The 27473-nt window shown below is 28.6% G+C and overlaps 1 protein-coding gene and 2 pseudogenes across 1 annotated transcript; 2 read left to right on the top strand and 1 right to left on the bottom strand.

The window, feature by feature from the left end:
• The first annotated feature begins 86 nt into the window (after window positions 1-86).
• On the top strand, window positions 87-22368 carry LOC111302534 (peroxisomal fatty acid beta-oxidation multifunctional protein AIM1-like; annotated as a pseudogene).
• LOC149515395 (uncharacterized) lies at window positions 14577-15973 on the top strand (annotated as a pseudogene).
• A 411-nt stretch (window positions 22369-22779) lies between the features above and the next one.
• On the bottom strand, window positions 22780-26910 carry LOC111302937 (uncharacterized). The gene is made up of 13 exons (XM_022898852.2): window positions 26581-26910; window positions 26398-26474; window positions 26229-26309; window positions 25992-26120; window positions 25819-25905; window positions 25537-25590; window positions 25184-25274; window positions 25025-25095; window positions 24875-24944; window positions 24440-24492; window positions 23629-23722; window positions 23409-23506; window positions 22780-23021 (listed from the first exon to the last, which is right to left on the bottom strand). The coding sequence occupies exons 1-13, from the start codon at window positions 26822-26824 to the stop codon at window positions 22935-22937; spliced, it is 1236 nt and encodes a 411-aa protein (XP_022754587.2). The 5' UTR covers window positions 26825-26910; the 3' UTR covers window positions 22780-22934.
• Window positions 26911-27473: the final 563 nt, after the last annotated feature.

Here is a 27473-nt window from a genome sequence, read left to right on the forward strand (position 1 = left end):
GGTTGGGTTGATGATAGTTAACCCTGGTTGAGTTGATGACAACTATTTTGATTGAGTTTGTCAGAGTTATCTTTGTTCAACAAAATATGGCCACTGCTATATTGCTTTGCAAGTTGATGCTGACCTTGCAAGCTATCCTATTCATCTTGAATATATTAAGATTTATTAGTTCTTCATCATCTGAATGGAGAATTGTTCTTAGTTTTGTTCTAAATGGTCCATCCTTTTTGGTATTGGAATAATAAATGTTAAGGATGGTCTTATGTCTTCCATTTTTTATAAATATTCCAAAAGATCCAATGCTTGTAGTTCAGTTGGTGGCAATTTTTTTTCATTGTAAGATCTTTGAATGAAGATTCTACGGTCATAAGTTGAAATAGAGACTTAAGGATATTAAGATTTTATTATTTCATAATACAGTGTTTTTGCTTTGTCTATCATAAATATTCCTATTTGGAATTGGTATTGATTAGGAGATGAAAACTTTCTTAATGCTTGGTTAAGCTGGTCAGAATTCTCATTGATTTTTTCAAAAATAGGTTCACCCATCAATTTTTTAATGGATAATTTTTTTCTTTGATAAATCTCGTATTTTTGAATTTCCCATATTTGATGTAGTTGGATAAATCTTTTTCTTTGATAAATCCTTAGTAGACTGGTAATATTAAAACGGATATAACAAAAATATTGATATTTTTTATGAAATCAATAAATTTTGTTTTAATGTAAGTGGAGAATTGTTTTATCAAATGAAAAGAAAAATTTTGTACAGCTAATTGGCTTACTAATGCAAGTTCGATACTTATTATATCGAATGTTTTATGATCAAATTTAAATTTTATTTTTTGAAAGGGTTATTTTATTTCAACATTTTCAAGATGTATTATAGAATTGTTTTTTTAAAAATGATAATTTGTAAATTTTTCTTGTAATAGTTTTTCTATTTCAATAAGAATAGAATTATTTATTTTTTCAAATAACTCTTTGAGTAAAAGAAAGATAATTTTTTTAAATATTAAAATTTTCTTTAATTTTAATATTTTAGAAAAAAGTTTCTTTTTCAAAAATTTCACAAAGTTCAGAGATTGTTTATTTTTTAAAGGAAGTATAAATTCTCGTCAATAACAATAAAGTCAGGATCTTGATGTTTTAGCAAGTTACTTGTACACATTGTTTTGAAAATAAGTTTTTGAAATTGAGCTTGTTGTTCAGGTTGATTAGCTAAAATTTGTGTTAATTTTGTCACTTTTTAAAAAATTAGCTTTGCTTTCAAATATATGGGCTTTTCATACATTATTAAATAGATTATATGATTCAGGGGCTTTTCTTGGATTATAAAAATCTTTTATTTCTATAAGAGGTTGTCTTGGTTTAAGCAATTCTTCAGTTCTTTTAAGAACGTCAAAATAGGGGTTAGGTGTCCATTGATTTGGATCATACGAGAATTGAGAAATGTTAAGAATTTGAATAGATTTTATTATTGATTGTAATTAAGGTTGTAGGAAAGGAAAATATGTTTGAGGAGAATAAAGATATCCTGGATTAGGGTAAGGGATTGGTGGTTGAAAATGGGTAGAAAATAGTAATTCTAGATTAGGATTTTGAGAAGAAACCTTTTGTTTAGTATTAATGGTTTAGTTGATAAAAAAATTATTTAATAAAGTTGATAAACTAGAATAAAAAATAGATAATTTAGGATAAGTTACTAGTTTAGATTTAAATCAAGATTCTAAATAGTTATTAATAAATATTAATAAAAAAATTAGAATTATTAGAAGTTGATAAAAATCAAACAAATAACTTTAGACCTTTATATTATGATAGTGCTATTCTTACTTTTAAGGATGATGAACCATCATCTTCTCATCCAATTGAGTTTTTTAAAGCAAAAAAATTAGATTTTAACTCTTATAAAAGTGTTATAGAACATTTTAAGTATAAAATGAAAAAAACCATTGTTTATAAAGAAAGGATTGATTATTTGAATGTGATAGAACTATATGAAACATGTATAGAACTTTTTAAAAAGTTTAATTATCATTACATACTTAATTATGATATTATGATATTATCGATGGAAGTAGTTCAGATGAGGAAGATAAAGAAAAAGATAAAATTTTAACTACTAATTCATTAGTAAAAGATGAAACTAGTAGTAGAAAATCTTCATCTTCTGAAGAAGTAGATGAAGAGATTGATACTAAGCTTACGCCTATGGATCTTGATTAAAGAAAAGTTGATAAGGAAAAAAGATAATTAAGAGAAATTTCTAACCAAGAAATTGATGATAAAAATAGGTTTGATGATAAAACCAAAGATGATATTTATAAAGATAAAATTAAACAAATAGGAACATCTTCCGGCACTATTATAGAACCTATACCATAATATATTTTTATAAAATCTTTAAACAAAAGCACTATAGCTCAAGGAGGAACATATTTAGATTTTTCAAAAATCTCTATAATTGATTATGAAATAACCATAAAAGATTGGGCATGATCTATAACTATTATAGCAAACAACTACAAAGATACTTAGTGTAAAAATTTTTTTTAAAATTATTTTTATGAAACATTTCAAGGAGATGTTTTGTAATTTTTACGTAAATGAAAAAACTCTGAAGTAGGAAAAGTTCAAAAAAGAACTTTTTAAAATCAAATTTTACTATTCCATATTTGTTAAAAAAATCTTACAAATATACTAAAAAATGAAATTTGTGGAAGAATGGAACAAGCTTATCAAAACAATGAAGCTCGTTATTTATTAACTAAAATAAATTATGTGACAGGATATTTAGAAGAATTTTCTAAAAAAATATATTCATGAATACCAAAAATTGAATGAATCACATTCTAAAATTTGAAAAGAAAAATATTTTTATAAACTACCATCTCCTTGGGATGAACTCTGTAATCAACAGTATCTTAAATATTTAGAACTTCATAAGCCTACAGAAGATAATAAAGATTATTTAGATTTTATAGAAAATATAATTTATTTTGTTTCTAAATAAATTATAAAACATTGCCTTAAAATAAAGGCTGCTAAGCAAGTAAAAAGTGAATTAAGTGATAAACAATGCATAAAAATATTAGAAAATGAATGGAAATTTGGATGTAAATCTCGATCTAAAACCTATTTTAAGAAATATAAAAAGAAAAAAAGATATAAATTGATCAAATGGAAGCTAAAAAAGCATAAATTTGACAAAAGGAAAAAAATTGTTAGAAGAAAAACTTTTAAAAAGAAATCTAAATGTAAATGTTTCATTTGTAATGAAAAAGGTGATATGGCACTTCAATATTCAATATCCTAATAAAGGAAAAAGTGCTAAAAAAGTTATTAAAACTCTCGAAAAATGATATTTAGAAATTTATTTTAGAGAAAAATTTTTTTAAAAAAATTAATTATGAATTAATTTCTAAAATATATCTAATTTTGATGATTAGGAGTTAATAATCAAAGCAATTCTAAAACTAAAGATATACCTGTTGAAGAATTGCAAATGACAAAATTAAGTGAGGTCTTAAGACAAGATGTTACTATTTTAGATGAATTGTTAAAAAAACTACAATCATTAAAGAAAGATGCAATATATAAACTATTCGTTTTTTCAAAATTCAAACAATAGACACAAAGATATATAGAAAAATTTAGTGGTAATATCATAGCTACTGATTCTAATCAAGGTTCTGTAGATATTACTTTATTCACTAAAGAAAAAATCAAGAGAATTAAATAAAAATATCCTAAAGTTAGATATATATATTTATGAATAATTATGATAACTATAAAAGCCTTATTCAAAGTTGGTAATGTTATACCAATAATAGTAGTATTAGTAGACAAAAGTTTTGAAAATCCTATTAAAGCACTAATAGGAGGAATACAATCAAATTTTGTATTAGACACTGTTTGGTTTAATGTAAAATCAAATTATTTTGTTTCTATTAATGACCTATTAATAAAAGACTACCTTAGACTTAGAATAATGGCAAAAAAGTCAAAAATTAGAAATATGGCTCATGAGCTATCTATAAACGAGACAATTATCAATGAATTTACTAATAATACTTTTACATCTATTAAAGAAATAGATTTTAATATTATAGAAATATTTGAACCCAGACCTTTTGATTTAGAAATCAAACCAAGATTAATGAATTTTAGAGATTTGTCAATACCCACTGGATGGTTGTTGGAAAGAATTACAAAATCTGTTCTTTTTAATAGAAAAATAAAACCTACAGAATTTTTTACATCAGTAAATAACCTGTATTTTAAAAATCATGGAGAAAGCAGTTCTAACAATAATCTAGTTTTACCCTCACATTCTTCTATACTTTCATTCTCAAATAGAAATAATGAAGACACGAAAAGTATTGCTAGTAAACAATAATTTATTTCACATAGGCAATATTTTCTTTCTCAACCTCAACCAATAGGTACAAAAAATATAAACATTCTTATTTTTTTAAGAGATACCAGTAGTCAAAATTAAAAAATTTTGGTTTATAACTCAATAAACTCAGTTTTAAATTCAATTTCTTCTATAAATACTAGAAGAAATGAGATTCAAAGTTTGACTATAATCAACCAATATAAAATTGGTAACGATGAAGTAATTACATTTTCAAAAAATCAAACAAAAAGGTATTACAATTATATTAAAGTAGAATTTACATTTAAACATATAAACCATACTTTTTAAATGTTTTAATAGACACAAGAGCAACTATATATAGTTGTAGAAGTAATGCTTTACCAATTAAAAAATAAGAGCAAATGAAACACCCCATAGTGGTAATAGAAATTGATGGTTTTTCGAATAGATATAAGGTTCGAAAAAGCAATAAATATAAGGTTCGAAAAAGGAAAAGATTTTACAAGAAAAATTTTAAAAAGATACTCTTTATCTGAACTAATGAAGATTTTGAAATTATCAAACAAGTAAAATTAGATCTTATATTTATTCTAAAAGTATATCTCCTAAAACATGAGAATTATTAATTTTAAAAATAGATGCCTCTAGTGAACATTGGGGTTGTATTTTTAAAACTAAAATAGAAATCCAAGAATTAAGTTGCAGTTAGAATTTAGGAAAATTTAAACTTAATGAAATAAAATACATTAATTTTTAAAAAGAGTTAATAACACAAAATTTATATTTATTTAGCACCAGAAAAATTTATTATTAAAACCAATAATCAAACATTTAAAGATTTCTTAAAAAATAAGAAATTAGATGAATGAGATGGTATAACTTTTTATGCCAATATAATTTTACTATTTAATATATTAAAAGAACTAATAATGTTCTTGCTAATTTTTTGAATAGACTAGATGGATAGAGGCAAAAAACCTCTTGAGCAATAAGGATAATGGATCATCATTCAAAAAAAGAAATCTAAACAAAAGGTTTCTCTTCAAAATTTTAATCCAAAATTATTATTTGTTACCCATTTTCAACCACCAATCTCTTATCCTAATTCAGGATATCTTTATTTTCCTAAAACATATTTTTCTTTCCCACAATCTTCATTACAATCAGTAATGGAACCTGTTTAAATTCTCAACATTTTTTAATTCTCGCGGGATCCAAATCAATGGACATCTATCTCCTATTTTGAAGTTCTTAAGAGAATTGAAGAATACTTAAACTAAGACAATCTCCTATAAAAATAAAAGATTTTTATAATTTCAGAATACTCCTTAAATTATATAATCTATTTAATAATGTATGAAAAGCCCATAAAAAATGACAAAATTAACATAAGTTTTTGTGAAAAAACTAAAAAATAAAATTGTGTGAAAAACTAAAAGTAAAATTAAATGTATATTAAAAAAACTTCTCATAAAGAATTATACAAGCACGTTAGGTTTATATACAACTAACTAGTCGATAAATTAAAAAACTAAAATTTTTTAAAACTGATCATATAATTGAGGGATTGTCTATCTTAATTTTTTATCCTTAATTCTATGGATACAAATATTTAATTCTAAAGATATAAATATATAAATTACAAAATTACAACTAGCTGTAAATAAGTGTTTTTTCACATTCCCATCAAGCTGGTGAATAGTTATTTTTATTCTCAACTTGCAAATAATTTAATGAAATATTGTAGTTTTGATACTTTAGTGAACATATCTACAAGTTGACATTTGGTTGATACATACAATGTATAAATCAACTCATTGTCTAGTTTTTTTTTATGAAATGTGGATCTATTTTAATGTGTTTTGTTTTGTCATGTTGCACAGAATTGTATGTAATGTTTATTGCAGACTTGTTATCATAGTAAAGTTTTATTGGTTTATCTTACTTGATCTTTAAGTCTTTTAGGATAATCTTTAACCATAGTAGTTCATAAATTTCTTAAGCCATTGCTCTAAACTCTGCTTCAACACTTGATTTTGCAATCAAATTATGGTTTTTACTTCTCCAAGTCATAAAATTATCACCTAAGAAAGAGCAGTAATCTAAGGTGCATCTTTTATCAGTTACTGAACCTACATAATTAGCATTTGTATATGTCTTTAGAACCAGTCTTGAATTTTTTTTTTAATAAGATACCTCTCCTAGGATTGATCTTCAAATAATGTAATACATAATAGACAACCTGTAGGTACATTTTTTTAGGCTATACATAAATCGACTTATCACATTCACAATATATGCTATATCAGGTCTAGTATGTGAGAGATAAATAAGTTTTTCAACTAATTTTTAGTACATCTCTCTAAATATAGTAGCATCTTCATCAACTTCTTTAAGTTTATGATTAGGATCTATAAGGGTCTTTATAGGTTTATATGCAAACTTTTCAGTTTTCTTCAAAAAATCCATTAGATATTTCTATTATGAGATAAAAGTACCATGCCATGAGTGAGCTACTTCAATTTTTAGGAAGAATTTCAGTCTCCCTAGCTCTTTTATCTCAAATTCTCTAGCCAAACATTATTTTAGAGATTTTTTTTCTTTTTCATCATCTTTGATTACAATTATATTATCAACATATACTAATAGAACCGTGACTCTCTCTAAATTAGAGTGCTTGATAAATAATGTGTAATCCCGTTAACTCTGTTTATATCCCGTTGTTACCATCACTTTGATAAATCTCTCGAATCAAGCTTTAAAAGATTGTTTAAGGCTATATAAACTTTTTTTCAACTTTATACTTTGTTTGCTTTTAGATGACTTTCAAATCTTAGTGTAACCTTCATATATATATATATTTCAAATCATGTAGAAAAGTATTTTTTACATCAAATTGTGGAAGCTGCTAATTGTAATTTACAACAAATGATAACAAAATCTTGTATTTATCTTAACTGAAGTAAAAGTTTCCTGATAATCCACTTCAAAGGTTTGAATGTAGCCTTTAGCTATGAACCTGGTTTTATACTTTTCAATAGTATCATCCGCCTTGTATTTTACAATGAAAACCCATTTACACTCAATTGAATTTTTTTCTTTAAGCAACTTTATCAGTTTTCATGTTTTACTTTTTTCTAAGGCCTTAATTTTTATTTTCAGGTATTGCTTTCATTTTTCACTAGATAATGCTTTGGATAATTTAGTTGAAATAGAAATAATGTTTATGATCATAAGAAATTTTTTGTGGGATGGTAAGAATTTTTCAAATGACACAGAATTAGAGATTAGGTATAGTGGATGCTTAGTACATTCTCTGGTTCTTTTCTTAATAGCAATAGGCAAATCATAATCACTAGTTATAGTTTTAAGATATTCATGCTCATTTTGAGAAATAGAGTCAAAGACTGTAGTTACCTTATTTTCAGAGTGAGGATCAGGTTCTTAAACTTGCACTGGTTCAAGAACTGAAATATTTCTTTTTAAGTACACTTGTAATTCTTTCATAAAATCAAGAATAATATTTTTTGTCATATCTTCTATGTTTGGAATGGGTTCAGAGTTAAATTTCAGTGTTTAACTTAAACATAAAAGAAATAGGTTTCGACTCAGAAGAATTAATGGGTGAAAATGTTGAAGAAAGATAAATCAAGCAAAAAAAATTTTTATCCTTATCATTCATGAATGAAGTTTCCCCTTGAAAATAATGTTAAGTAAAAAATAGTTTACTTTTTTCAAAAGTGACATTTGCAGATATAATTTTTTGGTAGAAGGATGATAGTACTTACACCTTTTTCGAGTTGATGAATACCTCACAAAAATGCACTTAATTGCTCTAAGATCCAATTTCTCCCTATTATGAGTATGAACATGAACAAATGATGTACAGCTAAATATTTTAGATGTGAGATTGTTTATGGTATTAAAGTTAAAATAGAATTGTGAGAGTAGTTTCATATGAGTTTTAAATTTCAAAATTTTTAAAGGTAATCTATTTATAATATGTGGTAGAAAGAACAGTTACCCCTATGCCACTCTATTATGCTATGGAGTATTAACATAAGATGACTCATAGATAATCCCTTCCTTTTGAAAATTAATAGATAAAATCTAGTTGAAATAATCTCTTATATTATCAAACTTAAATCTCTTGATTTTCACTTTAAATTGATTATAGATCATGTTTTGGAAGCTTAAAAATACATTATTCACATCTGAATTGGATTTAAGTAAAAATATCCAAGAGACTCTAGTATAATCATCTATGAAAGAAACACACTATCTTGCACCAAAAATATTAAGAATTATAAAGGGATCTCATATGTCATTATGAATCAAGTAAAAAGGAGTAGAACTTTTTTTATTGCTAAATGGAAAAGACATGTTTATACTTTGCAAGTTCACAAATATCACAATAAAAATTTTTAGCATTTAATCTTTTGAATAAAGAAGGAAACATATTTTTCAAAGTTTAAAAAAAAAGATGTCCAAGATAAAAATGATAAAGTCAGATTTTATCTTTATTGAGAGATTTTTCATAAAGAAATGATAAAGTTAAACTATTTTTTATATTATTTGTATTTTTTGATGTCTCAAGATAGTATAGTGCATCATTTTCTTTATCAAATCCAATCTTTTTTTTTGAACTCGAATCTTGAAATTCACAATAAGAGGGACAAAAAGTCTCTTTGCAATTCATATCTCTGATAAATTTTTATATAGATATCAAATTAATAGATAATTCAAGAACATGAAAAATATTTTTAAGAATAAACAAAGGGTTAATTTGAATGTCTCTTAATCTTATCACTATAGTAAGTGAACCATTTACAATAATAATTTTTTTTATTACTAGGACATAGGCTATATGTACTAAACTTTTATGAAAAATGTGTCATATGGTCTGTGACTCTTGAGTCAATGACTTAAGAACTTGTAATAGGGTTAACTAATATATTTAATCCATGAAAACCAAAAGTTTTACCTGAACTATATTCTTTACTCAAAAAACATATTCCAGTAGGCTTTTCAAGAGTTTTCAATAGGTTTTTTAATTTCTTAATTTTTTTTCTGTTCAAGTTTCTTTATTCTCGAGACTTCTGTAGTACTCCAATGGTTTTATGAATTGTTACTTTTACAAATCGGGTAGCAGGAGTAGAAGATTTTGTAATTTCTAGCAATGTTATCTTTTTCAAGACTAAAATGAGTCTTAATAGTAAATGTTTAACCAGAGATTATTCTAGACAATGAAGGTCAAAATAGGAAAAAATAAAACTAAAAGATTTAATAAGATTTGGCTATAAAGGCTTGAAATAGAATTTAGTAATGAAAGCTAAAAAAATTTTCTTTCCAATAAAAGCTTAAAACTCTGATATCATGTGAAAAACTAAAAGCAAAACTGAATGTATATTGAAAAACTATTCATAAAGAATTATACAAGTACCTTAGATTTATATACAACTAATTAGTGGATAAATTAAGAAACTAAATCTTCCTAAAACTGATCTTATAATTGAGGGATTGTCTATCTTAATTTTTTATCCTTAATTTTAAGGATACAAATACTTAATTTTAAAGATAAAAATATAAATATACGTATTACAAAATTATAACCAATTGTAAATAAGTGTTTTTTCACAATTTTACCTAATCGAGCTGAACAATAAGCTCGATTTCAAGAACTTGTTTTTAAAATAATATGTACAAGTAACTTTGTAAAAAAGTAAAATCCAAACTTTTTTGCTATTGATGAAAATCAATACTCTCTTAAAGAAATAAACAGTTTCTTAGAACTTTGTGAAATTTTTGAAAAACAAACGTTTTCTTCTAAAATATTAAAATTAAAGAAAAATTTAATATTTGAAAAAATTGCCATATTCTTACCTAAAGAGATACTTCAAAGAATAAATAGTTTTATTCTTTTTGAAATGGAAAAAATATTACAAGAAAAATTTGTAGATTATCATTTTTAAGAAGACAATTTTATGATATATTTTAAAAATATTGGAGTAGAATAATCCTTTTTAAAAATAAAATTTAGACTTGATGATGAACCATTTGATATAACAAGTATCAAACTCAGACTAGTAGGCCAAATAGTTGTACTAAAATTTTCTTTTCATTTGACAAAACAATTATTTGCTTTTATTAAATCAAAATTTATTGATTTCATAAAAAATTATCACTTTTTTGCTATATCCATTTTAATATTACCAGTTTATTGGGGATTTATCAAAGAAAAAGATTTATCTAATTTTATCAAATATGAGAAACTCAAAAATTAATTGATGGACCTTTTCTTGAAAAAATCGATGAAAATTCTGAACAGTTTAACCAAGTATTAAAGAAATTCTTATCCTCTAATTAATACCAATTTCAAACAAAAATATCTATGATGGACGAGGTAAAAATATTGCATTTTGAAATAATAAAATCTCATCATCTTCAAATCTCTGATACAATTGATGGCCGTAGAATCTTTATTCAAAGATCCTACAATAAAGAAAAATTGCCACCAACTGAAAAACAAGTGTTGGATCTTTTGGAACATTTATCAAAATGGAAGACATAAATCATCTTCAATATTTATTATTCCAATACTAAGAAGGATTGACCATCTAGAACAAAATCAAGACCAATTCTCCATGATCATTCCACCAGAATGATAAAGAACTGATAAATCTTGATAATATTTAAGATGGATAGGATAACTTGCAAGTTCAACATCAACTTACAAAGCAATAAAGCAGTGATTGTGTTTTGCTGAACAAAGATAACTCTGACAAACTCAACCAAAGTAATTGTCATCAACTCAACCAGGTTAATTGTCATTAGTTCAATTAGGGTTAAGTTAATAATTGTCATTATTACAATTTTACTTTTTATCAAAGTTAAGTTAGCTAACCAATAAATGCTACTTAACATAATTAAAGATTGAACATTGAATATAAGATTAAAAGAGGATATGGAGGATAATAGAAAGCCAGACTTATTTCCCTTCTTTTAAGTTTTTCTTTCCTTTCTTTCACTCTTGTAAAAATAAAGTAAATATATATATATCAAATAAAAAAATAAAAATAATTTTATCATAAAAATTAATGATAAAACAAATAATCAACAAAATAAAACATAAAAATGACTTTGTTAACAATGTAGGCATAAGGTATTTATATGTATATATATTATTTAATTAATTTTTTATAATTATAAATATAAAATACATATAAATAATTACATGGTTAGATGGAGCTGTGCCTGAGTGTTAAATGTTGTGTTCAAGGCTTGGTTCGTTCTTTAAATAGAGTTTCAGTTTAAGTTTACACTATATCCATTTAATGGGTGTAATATTTATGTTCTAAGCTTTAGACAAGTTTAAAGATGGAAAAGGCTTAAATGAAGTTATTTAAGAGAAGTTCATAAATTTTTTTATTAAAAATGATTAAATAAAAATTAATAGATTAAAAAGTTTTTTTTTATATAAATAAAGTATACAAAATTTAAAATTTTTTTAATAAATTTGATATATTTTTTAGATTGATATTTTTAATAAAAATATTATTATAATTTTTATTATTAAATAAATATCAATTAAATTTAAATTTTAAATAATATTTTTATATATTATTGATTTTCACATTAAAATTTATTAATTTGAAATTTTTATTAAATCATTTTTTTATAAAAAAAAATTATAAATTTCCTCTAAAAATTTTGTTATAAGATTTTATCCATTTAAAGACGTTACCGAGATGATGTCATTTATAGATATTTGTAGAAGTGGAATAAAAGAGTTTTTTTTTTTTTTTTTCAAACTAAAGTAATTTTTAATCTTAATTCGAAAACCAAAAGGACTTGGATTCAATTAGACTCCGTATCAACATCTATTTTCAATCTTCTTGTTTTTTCTCTTTCTTCTTTCGACTAATGAATAATTTGTTTTTTGAAATCATTCTCAAATGAAAAAAAAAAAAATGATTGTAAATTACAATTTACTCCTTTATAAATTTCTGGAGTGACGCCCATTCTTCCTATCTCTCTCTCATAATATTTCTTTGATTTTTTTAATGCATAAAAGCGTTAAAATAATAAACTTTCTCAGCTCTAAAAACATTTTCTCATAAGCCTCTATTTTGTCATATTAAAGGATTTAATTTTGTCCCGGTATATAATCTACTTCCAATTAGTCTTTGAATAGTCTTTGACTTGGATAAAATGATGACATGGAAATTAATTGATGTCAAAATACCTTTGTTTTGGAATAAAATATAAAACTACCCTAATTAGGGAATTAAGATTAATAAATGTTTTACTTTAGGAAATATCTCAATTACTCAACCTAATACCCCACAATTAGGCCCCTCCAATTAATTTCGCAAACTATATGATATACCATTCCCTGATATACTAATGTATTGACTGTTTATATATCCCCCTCAAAAGGGGGTGGCGGTAAATTTTCTAGTGGTTGGACATCAATCTATTTGCAAGATATTCACGGTAAAAATTTCTTTTTAATCCAATACGTTTTTAATTATTAGCAATGAATAAACGGATAATATTTTTAACCATTTTTGTTACCCACATCCGGTTCTGGCAGAGGACAACTCGTTTCTGGCTGAAATATCTCGTGATTTGATCAACCTAGTTGAAGGTCAAACCCTACCCTTTGTACAACCTGGCCATGCTTTACTTGAAACGTTTATTACACAGATCGTTGAAATCATTTTTTTTTTTTTTTTGTAGATGGCAAAACACCTACTATAGCTGCAATTCAAGGATATGCATTGGGATGTGGCTTGGAATTAGCAATGGTTTGTTACATTTTAAGCGATGAACAAATTTAGTTTAGTTCTCTGGATCGACTTGCTGATCATCTTCTTAATTTTGCTTAAAATAATGTACTTGCAAATTTTTGTTCAGGGATAATGTGCAAGGGTTGCCACTCCAAGAACCAAACTAGGTTTGCCAGAACTTACACTTGAATTTTTTTTTTCTTTTGTTACAAGGGGTAAAGTCCTACATTAAAAAAAAGGAAAGAGAGAAGTTGAAATCGAACTTCAATTTTATATCTTCTAAGCTTTTTTTACTATTAAACCAAAGAATTGAAGAAATATTTGGAGTTATTCCAGAACTTGGAGGTATATATTTGCTAATATCTTTGTCCCCCAAGTTTCTACATCTTCATCTATATATATATATATATATATATAGTTAATAATTTAAAATATGATATATCTCAAATTAGATAAAAAATTTAATTATTGATAAATAAAATTAATTTTTATATTAATTTTATTTATATTTTAAATAATTATATTTAAACAAAAATAATTATCATATAATAAATAATCATAACTATTTATATATAAATAAATTATTATTTATAAAAATTATAATTATACAAAATCTCATAATTTAAATAAAAATTTATATTTATTCATTTATTATAAATAAATTATTAATATAAATATTTTCAATATTTTTTTTTTAAATTTAAAATTTTATTATATTCTAAAAATATAATTATCTTTTAAAAAATATTTTTTACACTTCAAAGTCAAAATTTTTTTTATTATCTTTTTTTTACTTATTTTTTTAAATAATTTAAAAGTAATTATAAAAATTATATTTTGCATAAAAAATATTTTTAAAAAAATTAGGAAAATAGCTACATTTCGTGTATAGAATAAAACAAATATTCCCTCCAAAAAGGAAAAGACATTGTTTGAGGGCAAGAAGTCCAAAGGTAGCAAAAATACTGGACTAATTGTTAATTCGATGAAAGAAAGTTTGAGACTCAATGTGGGTGCAACACCTAAAGATGCTACTGGTTCTAGTCGGGGTTTTTCTTCTTGAAAAAAAAAGATTCATAAGTTGCAGAAGGATATTAATAAGGTCCGAGATAATCATTGAGATGCATTGAAAACAAATTTCGAACAGAAAAAATGACCAAATAGAGCTGTCAATGAGGCATTTTTAGAATAATAAAAAAAAAAGATTATGGTCCAATGAATTTTGAGACGGAGCAGAGTGGCTATTTGGATAAATTGAAGGAAACATTTAGTGGTAAAACAGTTGATAACCGGTTGTTGGGAGTGGATGCTCTAGGTGTGGTTCCTCACGTCAATGATAAGATACTTGCCTCTCAGACAGTACCACCAGCACCAGTGGCAACTGCTTCTGTAGTCATACAAGAAAATTGGGTTAAGTGCGATTGTTGTCACAAGTGGCGACTTTTGCCTTTTGATACTAGACCAGAACAACTCCCTGAGAAGTGGTTATGTAGCATGCTTAACTGGCCGCCTAGAATGAACCGGTGTGACATTGGTGAGGAGGAGACAACAAAAACTCTCAATGCATTATACCAGGTTCCAGTTGCCGAAAATCAAAATAACCCACAAAATTATGCAAATGGAACTACGTAATTAGTTACTTTCACTCATCTTCAGCATCTTGATCAGAACAACTCTAGTTTCAGTTATTAGGCCTCACATATTAGAGGGAAGAAGAAACATGGCCTGAAGAAAGTGCAGAAGGCAGGTAGCAGTGGCCTGAGTCAGATGTCAAACACTAAAATAAAATTACAGCAAGAATCTTTGAAAAATAAGAGCTTAAGTGACATGACCCAGTTCCCTGTTGAATCAAATCTCAAGAATAAATCCACCTTCGAAAAAAAAAAGCATCCAATTAAAGGTGTAACCTAGCAAGCAAAAAAAAAAAATGAAAAACAAGACGGAGTCTGGTCTATATGCATATGAAGGGTCAAAGAAAACCAAAATAAAAGTTATATACACTACTGATAAACATCACAGTTCTGACTTGGACCCCTGAAGGGTGGGCCTTAGTTCAAGCACTGGCTTGCTAACTCAAGCAAATGGAAGAAGTATAATGAGTGCTCTAATTCTGAGGATGTAAAGCATGATATGAAAGAAAAATCAGCGGTTTGTGTGAAGAAACTTGTGGATCAAACTGAGGCCTCATCAAATGGTGGGTTATTAGACATGAGAATATGTGATAAAAGGGCTTCTGTGAAAAAAAGGAAATTGGAGGATAGGCAGGACAGTCAAAATGGGCATGATATATTTATGAAAGAAGAAAGTAGTGAGAGTGGATATAGGAATGAAAAGAAGTTACGAGTTTCAGAGATTGAGGGAAAGCAGTCCCATAGAAATGATGGTGATGGTACATCAAACAGGAAAAGTATGGATGATTCTATTAGCGGCATCGAAGAAGTCAAAAGTATTGATGGGAACCAACAACCCAGTAAACTCAAGAAAAGTCCTCATCTCAAAAAAAAAAATATCTTTGGATGGCCTTGGTTCATCAAGAAAAGATTCTGGAACTGGACAAATTTGATGGCAGCAACTTCTAGCTCTTCAATGGTTTCTGGTTCTCGTAAAACCAGAGCAAACTTTGAAGAAGCAAGGGGTTCGCCAGTTGAATCCGTTTCTTCATCTCCCATGAGGACCTCATATCCAAAAAAGCTTGCATCGACCACAGAGGATGGTCCACCGAAGGATGATACTGCAAATAGTGGCATTCTTCTAAGTGGCAGTTTTAGCAGACAGCTCTATCTAATTTAGTGAATGTTGCTGACTCTATAAAAGCCACTGTAAGGGCATGTGATGTTTCTGTGGAAAGTAATCAGAATGCATCAAGAGATAGGTTATTTTCCTCTGACTCTGCAAAGGATGATTCTTTGGAGTCAATATTCCGAAGGAATAGAACTAGTGCAAGAAAAAGTAGGTTAAGCAGAGTAGTTCAGTTGAAAAGGGTTGGGAACAGAGTGTCGTAAATTCCCATAAGAATGCTTTGCTTGACCATGGGGAGAATGTTGGGAGCAAATGTTACCAAAATTCTGCCCCTTTAAAATGTAAGGAACATTTGGTGGGTATGCCTCATTTTTACCTACTTATGAACGGTCTCCTCCAAGATTATCATGTCCAAAGACACCACAAAGAAACTTCAGCACACCAAGGTCTCCCATCAATTTATCTATGGAGGTGCATGGACAATATCCTTATTATAGTTTCTTTAGAAAAAGATGTCCATAGCATTTGCATAGACAGCTTATGGAATTCTAATTTGCTTGAGTGCTGTGGACTGTGTTACCATTTAAGGTGCATCTCTAAATTTGAAAGCTCTTCCAAATGCATCCCTAATTGCGAGACATGGAAACTCTTCCTACCCAAGGGGTAATATAGTGAAATTTTTAAAGTATATTTACTTTGAAAGTCCTGAGTGATTTAAAGATTTTGTAAAATTGAAAGCTTTTATAATAGTAAAAAAAATGCTATTTAATCCATTTCTGTGATGAAAATGATTTTATTCATGGTAATAAAAATTATTAATAGTATCTACAATGTAATAAATTCATATCAATATTTATGAATTGACATAAAAATCTTAAAAGGAGATTATAAAAATATGATTATATTTGAAATCTGTTTATTGATATAAACTTTTATATTGAGTTAAAATATAAAAATTTTGAAACTTTTATTGAAATATTAAGATATCAACTAGTTATCTTTCACTAACGATGAAATTGGAGGCCTCCTACTTAAAAATTTTTTTTATCAAATAGTGAAAAAAAAATGAAATGACAACTTGATTAAATATATATAATATATTGATAATTGAATAAGACATTCTTTAATAAAAGAATGCATACTTGCATATGATGAAGGTGATAAGAATCAAAAGAAATAAAAATTACCACCATAATGTTATAAGATTTTAGTAAATTTTATGAACAAATTATACAAGTTAATAAGTTTAAATACTTATTAAAGTCAAGTTATAAAAAGATTCTTAAAATCTTAAAAGAACTAAAATCGTTTGGTTTATTCGTTGAGTTTATTTAATTGTACTAAAAGTATAATTGTATTAAAAATGTATAAAAGTATGGAAATAGAATGGTTGAAATTAATAAATATAGAGTTGTAGCCACAACTAAAACCAACTATTTTTTAAAATGATAAGAATGAGGTAACAATATCTGAAGCATACAAATGATATGCAAAATGAAAAGTTTGAAATATTAGTCTAAAGTGATTATATTAGAGATTCAATCTCAAGTGAGGGTAAATAATATAAAAGGAAAAATTGAATTCCAATATATTTGGTGAGTAGTACTACAAGTAAAATGGATTTAAACTCGTACTATTAAACACTAATAATGAGAACCCAACTTTAAATTGGTAACCTCTAATTATAAAGTTTAATGGGTAAAAACAAGTTATTGTTATGTATATTTTAAACACTAGTAAAATTCATTCAAAATTTAAAAATTAGTGTGATCCATTGCGTAAAAAATGATGAGTTTTTATACTCTTAATAGAGTTTTAAATGTCTAAAGCAATGAAGACATAATAAAAACTCTACCTATATGAACATAAAAATGGTGTCACTTCAACAAAAAAAATTAGAGTCTCTCTTGTAAATGTTTATGAATATGATAAGCACATAGCCATAAAATGGTGTTAAAAGCGGTCATAAACCTTTGATAGAAGAATAAATAAGTATTATGTGTGTTATATCTTCAATTCTAACACTAAAAGTTGAGGTTTAATCTGCGGACACCATCAATTTCGTTAGAATTCTAAAAGATATATGTTAATTGAAGGTTTAAATTGAGAGATATCTTCTTATATTCATAATATTTATTTGTGTGAAATGTAAAAATTAAGCACTAATATTCTAAACTAGTGTGGATTGTTAATAGTTTAAAATGCGATACATCTCATATTGGATAGAAAGATTTAATTATTGATGAATAAAATTAATTTTTGTATTAATTTTATTTATATTTTAAATAATTATGTTTGAATAAAAATAATTATCTTATGATAAATGATCATAATTATTTGAATATAAATAGATTATTATTCATAAAAATTATGATTATGTAAAATATTATAACAATCTGAATAAAAATTTATATCTATTATTTATTATAAATAAATCTTTTAGTATAATTATTTTTATTGTTGCTTATTGAAGAGTTAAAGCTTTGTTATATTTTAAATGCGTAATTACTTTTAAAAAAATATTTTTCATATCTTAAAGTTAAAATTTTTTTTTATTATTTTTTTTCCCTTATTAATTTTTTTCTAACATATATATATGTATATATATATATATATACATATATATATATATATGACAAATACCAGAAATGAGATACAATGGTTGTTTTTGAAAGGCATTCAACGTCTTCTAAGGTTCGTAGGAGTTTCAAAGGCTGTGGAAATGTTGATAGTAAATCTCCGCCCGGGTTTGGTCCTCAAATAGTTAATTTTCTGGTCTACATGACACCAACTAAATTATTACTTTTGCAGACTTCGAAGCCAATAATGTCAGATGAAGGGAAAACTCTTGGTCTTATTGATGCAATTGCATATTCGGAGGAAGTTGTTCAAGTATCAGGTAACTTAGCTCTAGATATTGCAGAGAGCCGTAGACCCTGGCCTTTTCTCTCTTTCGAGAACTGATAAACGCGGTTCTATCCAAGAAATAAAAAAGAGATTGGAATCTATTCGACAAGAGATGAAAGAGACTGCTCCAACTATGCCCCACAAAGTGGCCTGTCTTGATGTCACAGAAGAGGGCATTGCTTCTGGAGGACATTCTACCTTTCTAAAGGTATGCATCAATTGCTAATGAATTATCTTAAAAAAATAAATAAATGATTAAAAAGTATCTTAAAAACAAGAGTAAAAGCATGGTTGGATGGTGACTGGTGCATGTAGGAAGAGAAAGCATTTAAAGAATTGGTTCTTTGTTACGAGAATAATAGTCCAAATTTCGTAATAAATTTATTTAAATTAATAAATTATTATTTAATAAATAAAAAAATTCGAAAAAAAAATTATAAGAGAAAATTTTTTTTAATTAGTAAGTTTAATTTACAAAAAAATTTTTTTTAAAAAGAATTAATTTTTAATAAATAAGTTTGTATGAATATACATAAGTGAAGTCCTTTTAAGATTAGATATAAAAAAAGATATAAGAGAGTTGTAAAATTTTATTAGATAGACATCTCATAAGATTATTAGATATTTAATTTTTATTGATGTGTATGTTTAAATGTTTGAGAGTGAATTAAAAAAAATTGAGATGGTCTACATAGTAATAAAAAATGAGTATATATGTGTATATGTTTGTTTATATTGAAATGGTGCACATAATTATGTATTTGTTTGAGTTAAAAATATTTTATAAGATTAAAAAAATAGAGAGAGTCTGTAAGTATTAATTATGAGTATTTGATTTAATTTTTATGTTTAAAGTTTTTTACAATTAATGTATTTTATTTTTTATTTGTGAATGTAAATCGATTGAATCGAATTATATTAAATTATTATTTTTTATATTATTAATTAATTATTTAATTATATTTTCGTTGACTCGATTGAATAGAGGCTTTTTTTGCCTAACACTCTCTTGAGCTGAAAAAGCTCTTGTCCATGTCTTCCTTGCCCAACGTGCAACATCCCAGGTAGACAAGGTTTTCTTTTCTTTAATATTTCCTCTGTACTCAATAGGAAATTACTTACTTTTATATTAAAAGAAATAATAATAGAATATAAGAGTGACTCATGATCATGAAACTATGTTTCAGAAAAAAGGTAATAAGAAGTAGATTTTTGTTCAAAGAATTAACTCAAGTCCACCCATTGGTCCAGACGCCAGTCTAAGCTTAGGCTTAAAGATTTAAGTCCCACAAGTTTAAACAGAAGCAAGCTGAGATTCTGACAATCCCATTCAACTCAATTTTGGTGGAAAAACTCACAATTCGAATTGTAAATTTAATTATCATGAAATGGATAATATAATCTCGTGTAAATTGTGCAATGTAAATGCATGCAGGTCCCTGGTGTGACTGATGCTGGGCCTAAACCACGGCCAATAAAGAAATTTGGTGTAGTTGGTGCAGGTCTAATGGGTTCTATAATCACCACTGCTCTCATTCTGAGCAATATCCATGTCGTCCTTAAGGAACTAAATTCTGAATACCTTCAGAAAAGGATTAAAAAGATTGAAGGTCTCTCTTTTTCTTCATAGATATAGATTTTTTAATGTTTTAATTTTGAGAGAATTTGACTGCTGGGGTCATGAAAGAGCTCCAACAATGCGATCTTGAGAGCTGGTCCTTTCTCCAATTTCATTAAGATCGATGCCTGATGTGCCTGATGCTAAGATGCACTGAGGAAGACAAGCCTTCTCGATTTCTTTAAAAATTGATTGTTTGAGTGATAAGTCTTCAATAACATCCTGAGACAGAGTGAGCCTCAGAAAAACTATATCCAGAAATTAAATATTTTCAGAAGCCTCAGGAGACTAACCTCTATTACCAAATCCACATCTTTGAATTCTTGAGTAATCTGATACTCCTCTTAGAAATGAAAGAGCTTTCTTCACCCCATGCTCATCCAATTTTCCTTTCATAACTAAGCCTTGGAGACTAGCTGCAGGATGTGGCAATGAAACACAGCAAATACTTTTGGCTTCAGAGAATGCTTCATTTTTTCAGGTTAATTGACATCATTCTATTTGTTGCATTTGATCTTATGACATTAAACAAGTATTGCATGTAGTTTTTTATGCCTTCTTGCGTTCCTTACATTCTGTCTCTTTTGATCAATAGTCCGGCTCATATAATCCACTCTTGGAGATTGTCCGAACAGAGAAAACTTCTACACAGGTTTTGCTTGATTTTATGACATTTGGGTAAGCCATTAAGAAAGTTCCATTGATAGTAGGCAACTGCACCGGTTTTGCTGTAAATCGGACCTTCTCCCCTTATTTTCAAGGGCCATATCTGTAGGCAGACTTGGGTGTCGACATTTTCAGAATTGACAGTGTGATTTGCGCATTTGGCTTGTCAATGGGGCCTTTCCAGTTAAGTTTATTGATCCTGATTGCAAGCAATATTATGGATTTATCACGATGTAACTGGATATGGCTTGGCTATTACATTTGCCAAAATGCTGCAGCCTTCCCAGACAGAACGTTTCAATCTCCTTTACATCAACTCATGCTCCAACATGGTCGACAGGGTAAAGAGATAAAACTACTTTTTTTTTTTCACATTTAAATTAGAATAGGAGCATGCGATTTACTTCTAGAAATTCCTCCAAGAACTATGCCATCAAATACTCTTTGGTTTGCTGACATTGTTTTTGTATATTCATGGGGGATGCTTTGAACACTATATATAGACAAAAGCAATGGAAAAGGATATTACACTTTCGAGAAGGGAAGCAAGCCGAAGCCTGATTATAGCGTGCTACCAATAGTCGAGGAATCCAGGAGAATTACAAATCTCATTGACAAAGAAAACGTAAGTCACATTCTCTTTATAGTGTTATTTAGTTATCCCCCTTGCAGGGGCATATAAATGTATCTATCAAGTTGCTTTTGTGATCATAAAAGGGTAATTAATGTGATCATCAGCCAATTTCCATAAGCGACCAAGAAATTGAGGAGATGATTTTCTTTCCTGTGGTGAATGAGGCATGCCGCGTCATGGAAGAGGGAGTGATTGCTAAAGCATCAGAGCTTGATGTTGCATCTGTTCTTGGGATGAATTTCCCTTCACGCCTGTGAGTACGAGACAGAGAGGGATCTATGCTCCATAAATATTGCTTCTTTTCTTGCTTTTATACTTACCTCCATTTTATCTTTACCTTTTCAATGGGGGTAATAATTTTCTGGGCTGAGACAATAGGAGCCAACTACATATACACTTGTCTCAGCAAGCTGTCGGCTTTGTATGGCAACTTCCTCAGACCCTCAAAATTCTTGGAAGAGAGGGCCATGAAAGGCATTCCATTGGTAAGAACTATTAGCATCTTTAGGGCAGTGCTAGAGACATTTCTTTTATGGAAAGACCAGTATATTATCTGTGATAAAAGTCTGTTTACCTTCTATTTAACTCCCTACAGGGTGCACCTTTAGAGGCATAAGCCCTGAGGTCATGCCTCCCAGCAGGCCAGCGCAGGAGGAATTACAAGTGCTCTAATCTGTCAAGAAATTAATCTGCAGGCATTTCTTATCGCATCGGCGGGACTTACAAATGTTCTACAAATACTTAAATAGTATTAAATAATGCTGCTCATGAGGAATAATAATGGTGATGCCCAAAAAGTATGGATCATTTTTGAAATAAACATTCATTTATCAAAAACCTTGTGATTGGCCAAAAAGTGTGGTTGCAGAAGGAAGACAGATAGCGATTTCACCAACCTTGTACAAAGGAGATAACTATATTTTATTGATAAGATCGTACGGACTAAAAAAAGGTCTTGATCACAGGCTGATTGCATCATTCAAATTCAGTTGCAGCCTACCAGTTACAAAATACATATGCTTTCCTAACAGCAAAATGAATGGAATCACTTTCTTATTGTTACGAATTACAACTACATTAAGGGATTTTTATCTCAAAGTTCATCACATCATTCAAATTGCAGCGTACTGGTTACAAAATACATTTCCATCTACAAACAACAAACATAGAAACAGTAGCTGGATGAAATTATTACTTAAGGAACCGATCAAACCAATCACTTGTTTCTTTCACCATTAATGGCGTCATTCGGTGCCATATTCCAGGTTGTGCAATGAGCTGCAAGGTTAGGACACAAAAGATAAGAGATAAAAGCACCAAAAATCCAGTGGAGCCAAAACCTCATGGTAAATAATAAAGCATGCATTCCAAGATGCCAAACATGGTTAAATGGAAAACATGCACATTCATCCATCACACCTATGCTTATGCACACACGACATATCTTCATGCACTAGCACACTTCTGTATGTCAAAGAGGGAGAACATATTATAGTTTCCAGAGATCCCCATAAAAGATGTTCCAGTAGTTTTCTACTCTACATCTTTAGGGGTTTCCATGCATCAATTGGCTGCTTGAGTAGACATCCTGGCTTTCAGGTCTTATTGGTAAACATAGAAACAGATTTTGCTGATTTCAGAAACTATTCAGCAGCAGTTCCATACCTTAAAATTATCTGAACAATGGACCTCTTCATAAGCCTTGCATGCCCTTGTCTTGGGAATTTCAAGGCCATCGATGGGGCATCGGTCATCTTTAGCTCCTAAATGTTGTCAAAGCCAATAATAAAGAGTTAACCATATATGTAAACATCAGGAACTAACAGCACAATTAGATGAACTTCAAAAGCAATTCAAATACATGAAATAAAAAGAAGTGTTATACCATTTGCAATCAGCAAAGGGCGTGGCACAATGGCTGGAACTGTGTTAGGTGCATCAAACTGGGAGGCTAGGCCAGGAGCAATCCTATCCCAAACCTAGTCAGAAAAGTGGAACCATAAAATATGATCAACATCGGGTGACAGCATAAAAGAAGCAGCTATAATTAGGCTTGTAAAGATGAAAATGCATGGGAATAACTCAGAATGCCTAGTCTCCTAGCAGAATTCGCTCTATCAACAAGATAATAGGTCAATGACTTGTATATCCTCTGTCCCATTTATGTGCCACTCCATTTAACTTCAACTCTCCCAAAGATTAGGCACTTTAAAATGTGGTTTTGGATGTACATTAGACTTATGCACAATTATCTAATATCATGATGTTTTAAATGCACTTGTGAATGAATCTCAGTTGTGTGTGCATAAGCATCTCTTGTGTGTGAGTTTTCTTACCTCCTGTTCAGAAAGTAAATAAACAATGAAATAATTTCACCTACTTTACTAGATGTCCCAAACTGAATGGTGGTTCTCATACTTTTAAGGATTTTGATTCATGAATTTCTACAATTTTCAAAACTATTTTACATAAAAAAAACCACTTATCAGGTAGCTAAAATTTTTAGAATATCCATTTAAAAAAGGGATGTTAATGATGTTCATGACAACTGTAAATATACAAAATAAGTCAAACAAAGAGCACAAAAAGAGTCATGAAGTAACGTTAATGCTCCACATTTTTAAAGTGATGATTGGTAAATAGTAGCAAGTTACATGGATTAAGTCTGCAAAAGTGCAGGGAGAAACATAACTGACCTTCTCCACCACTTCTTTATCAATTTCATTCTTGCCTAAATCAATCCTTGCTTCTGTAACAAAATTATTTAAGAAAATCAGAGAAACAAAAGCCAGAACAGTTTCCCACCGAAATGAAGCCAGAGTAATTAACCAGCTTCAATTAAGTGATATAATGTCTCACTCCTAATCTAATGAATCAGTATAAATCTATTAAATGTAATCATTTATACAAAATTACTAAAGTTGTATGAGTTATTAGCCATTTCTTTTTGCGCTATACTGCCTTTAACTTCAGAAAGTCCAGTACTACATTAGTTAGTTAATTTCAAATCCAAAATGGCTTTTAAGTACATATATAAATATTTAAGATAGCTCATGCAGAGTCTCAAACTGGATAAAGATAACTCTCCTAAATCTTTAGCTCCTTTTTTTAAGAATCCTGGCACAAATTACCTTCAAATACAGCCTTTATACTGTTAACTCGAGCCCCCCACTTGTCATTGTCTATTGCCCATCGAAATCCCTACAAATATATAACATGATATTTTGTTAATAACTTAAAAAATATATTAATGCTTATAGGAATTATAAATTTTTAATTACCTGAACGCCAATTATTGGGGCTGCCACTGCATAGCGGGTGTCAGCAAAAGCAGCAAACCATGCATGCATTCCTGCCTTTCATGATATTCACATAAATTCAACATGCAATAGTGAGCAAAAATTTAATATTTCAGTCCCTTCAAATCTCAGTCAACAAACCTCCAAGTGATTCACCAGTAATTCCAATCCTAGTAGGATCTATATCCTCTCTCAGGGTTAAAAAATCTGCAAGTTTTATCAAGTCCCAAACCTGGAAGATAGGAAACCTTAAATGAATTGAAATGCTCAAAAATAACACTGCAACAGTTTAAGAACTAAATCCCATTGAAAGCTTAAAGTAGCATTTTTATTAGCCATGACTACAATGGAAACTAAACAGCAGAACTCCTTACTATTTGTGAAGTTTCCTTTTGATTTTATTTCATTTTTTGATTGATTACCAATCAGGAAATTCCTATTGAAACAAACCGGGTCAGAAATATAGATAAATCCAACAAAAAATGAGGGCTTACCGTATCAAATATGAATGGCATTGTATCCCCATTTTTCCACGATGATACCAGAGCCTGCACTTAGATAACCTAATGAAATTAGGATCACTTTCCAAGTGATTTATCTCAAAATATAATAACAAAAATGTACAAATAAGAATAAAGTTTTAGAACTTTCCATTGGAACCCAGTACACTAATACAAGTCAACTACTTCATATTTTGATTGATTTTTCTTAAATCACATAGTCAAACAAAATAACCCAAATTAAAGAAAATTAAAAGTTGGACAAAATTTACATACATCTTTATAAGTGGTTAGACTGTTAGCACGTTCACCATGGTAGCGGGAATCGACACCAATGGCAACATATCCCCGTGAAGCATAAGCCTGAAACAAGAAGACAGTACTCAGTTTAGCAAATTATAGCTAATAAAAGAAGACCCTGACAAATTCAAAGGTTTAATTCAGCTTACCTCAAGCAATGGGCGTAACCACTCTTTGCACTTATGTGTACTATGAAGAAAAACAACAGCAGGTCTCTTTTCTAGATTGCCTTCTTTCATGCTTAAAATTAACAAGGGCAATTTTCCTTGCTCTCCTGCCTATCAATGACCAAAATACAATTAAGTTTTAATTCTTGAAAAAGACACACATATATATAACTAAATTAGCTTGTATTAATGCTTTTTAGTTCTGCTCCAATTAATTACCTCGGTATGGAGATAAAGGTTTTCCTCTTTAACCAGTTCCTTAAGGTTTCCAATGCTGGCCTTTGGACAAGACTCCATTTCCTGGTAAATTTACAAACAAACGCAGTTAAATTTTGTTTTTGAACAGGTTATTGATCACAATAAAAATAATCATGAAGGAGAATTTTACCTCACTGGAAGTTGGGGGAGGAACTTCTTGATAGAAAGGGGTAACCACAGGTTTTGCAGGTTCCACAGTCAAAGGAACTAAGAAAAAAGGGAAATTCACATTAATGTAATTAATATAAACAGAGAAACAAATTTGAAATATTTTTGAGGGATTTGTGGTTTTTTTTTTTCTTTTGTGTTTTACCTTGAGCACTTCGTCTGGTACGAAGTAGGTGAAGGAACTGAGATCGAAGTTTCTCTGCATCACCAACTGTTCCGTTCACTTCCATTTTAGTTTCACTCACTCTGCTGCTGCTTACAATTTGGATCTGGCATTTACGGGGAATGAGTTTTGGAAGGTGGAGTCGCACGTGTGGGATACAGCACACGTGTCTCGTCGTTGATTGAAATCGAGTTATAGTAGGGTGCGGGAGGTGAGAGGCAACCATTTTTAATTATTATTTTCCATTTTTATATAAAAACATCCATTAGTGAATGATGGAATGAAATTCTGGCTGGGAATTAAATTAGTGAGAAACGCAAGTACGAAAAGGAGTGATGATTGTGGACGACGGGGCACGCGGGAAGGAAGCGACCTTTTTTTGTCCATGTACATTATTTTCATGCCTCCACTTGATTACTGAGATAAAAATGGGAGGCCCAAAATGCCATACCCAAAACAAGGCCCTAAACTAATTATAGCACTGTTTCCTTTTGGGTACATTATTGACAGTTATAACCATAAAATGAAAGCAAGATTTTGTTTGATTCGAAAGGTGATAAAATTTAGGGAAGAAAGTGAAAGGAAACTCTACCTGTTATAATTTCAGGATGGAAAACCCTAGTTTAGGAAGTTTCTAGGAAGATCCTCCTCCCAGACTTCAGCAAGTTACCTACTCCATTGCATATATATTGTTATAGAAAGTTGAACAATGTATCTTTTGCTAAAGCATTTTATATATGAGATGGATACGACTACAATCTATATTCCAGTATGCAATCATTTTTATGGGAGACCAGCTTTTGCAAAAAGTAATATCAGTCAGACCACCTGCAGAAAGCTAAAAATTTAGACAGGGATAATCGAATTAATAGATA

The sequence above is a fragment of the Durio zibethinus genome, chromosome 13, assembly GCF_047325235.1.
Source record: "Durio zibethinus cultivar Kanyao isolate XHJ-2024 chromosome 13, ASM4732523v1, whole genome shotgun sequence".
NCBI lineage: Eukaryota > Viridiplantae > Streptophyta > Magnoliopsida > Malvales > Malvaceae > Durio > Durio zibethinus.

Bases quoted from the DNA above. Each gene is read 5' to 3' on its own strand.
- LOC111302937 (XM_022898852.2), bottom strand. From the start codon at position 26,824: ATGGTTGCCTCTCACCTCCCGCACCCTACTATAACTCGATTTCAATCA. The intron at 25,591-25,818 runs GTATGTAAATTT...ATCTAAGTGCAG, and splicing joins GTCTAACCACTTATAAAGAT to GCTCTGGTATCATCGTGGAA. The intron at 23,723-24,439 runs GTCAGTTATGTT...TTTTCTGACTAG, and splicing joins ATAAAGAAGTGGTGGAGAAG to GTTTGGGATAGGATTGCTCC.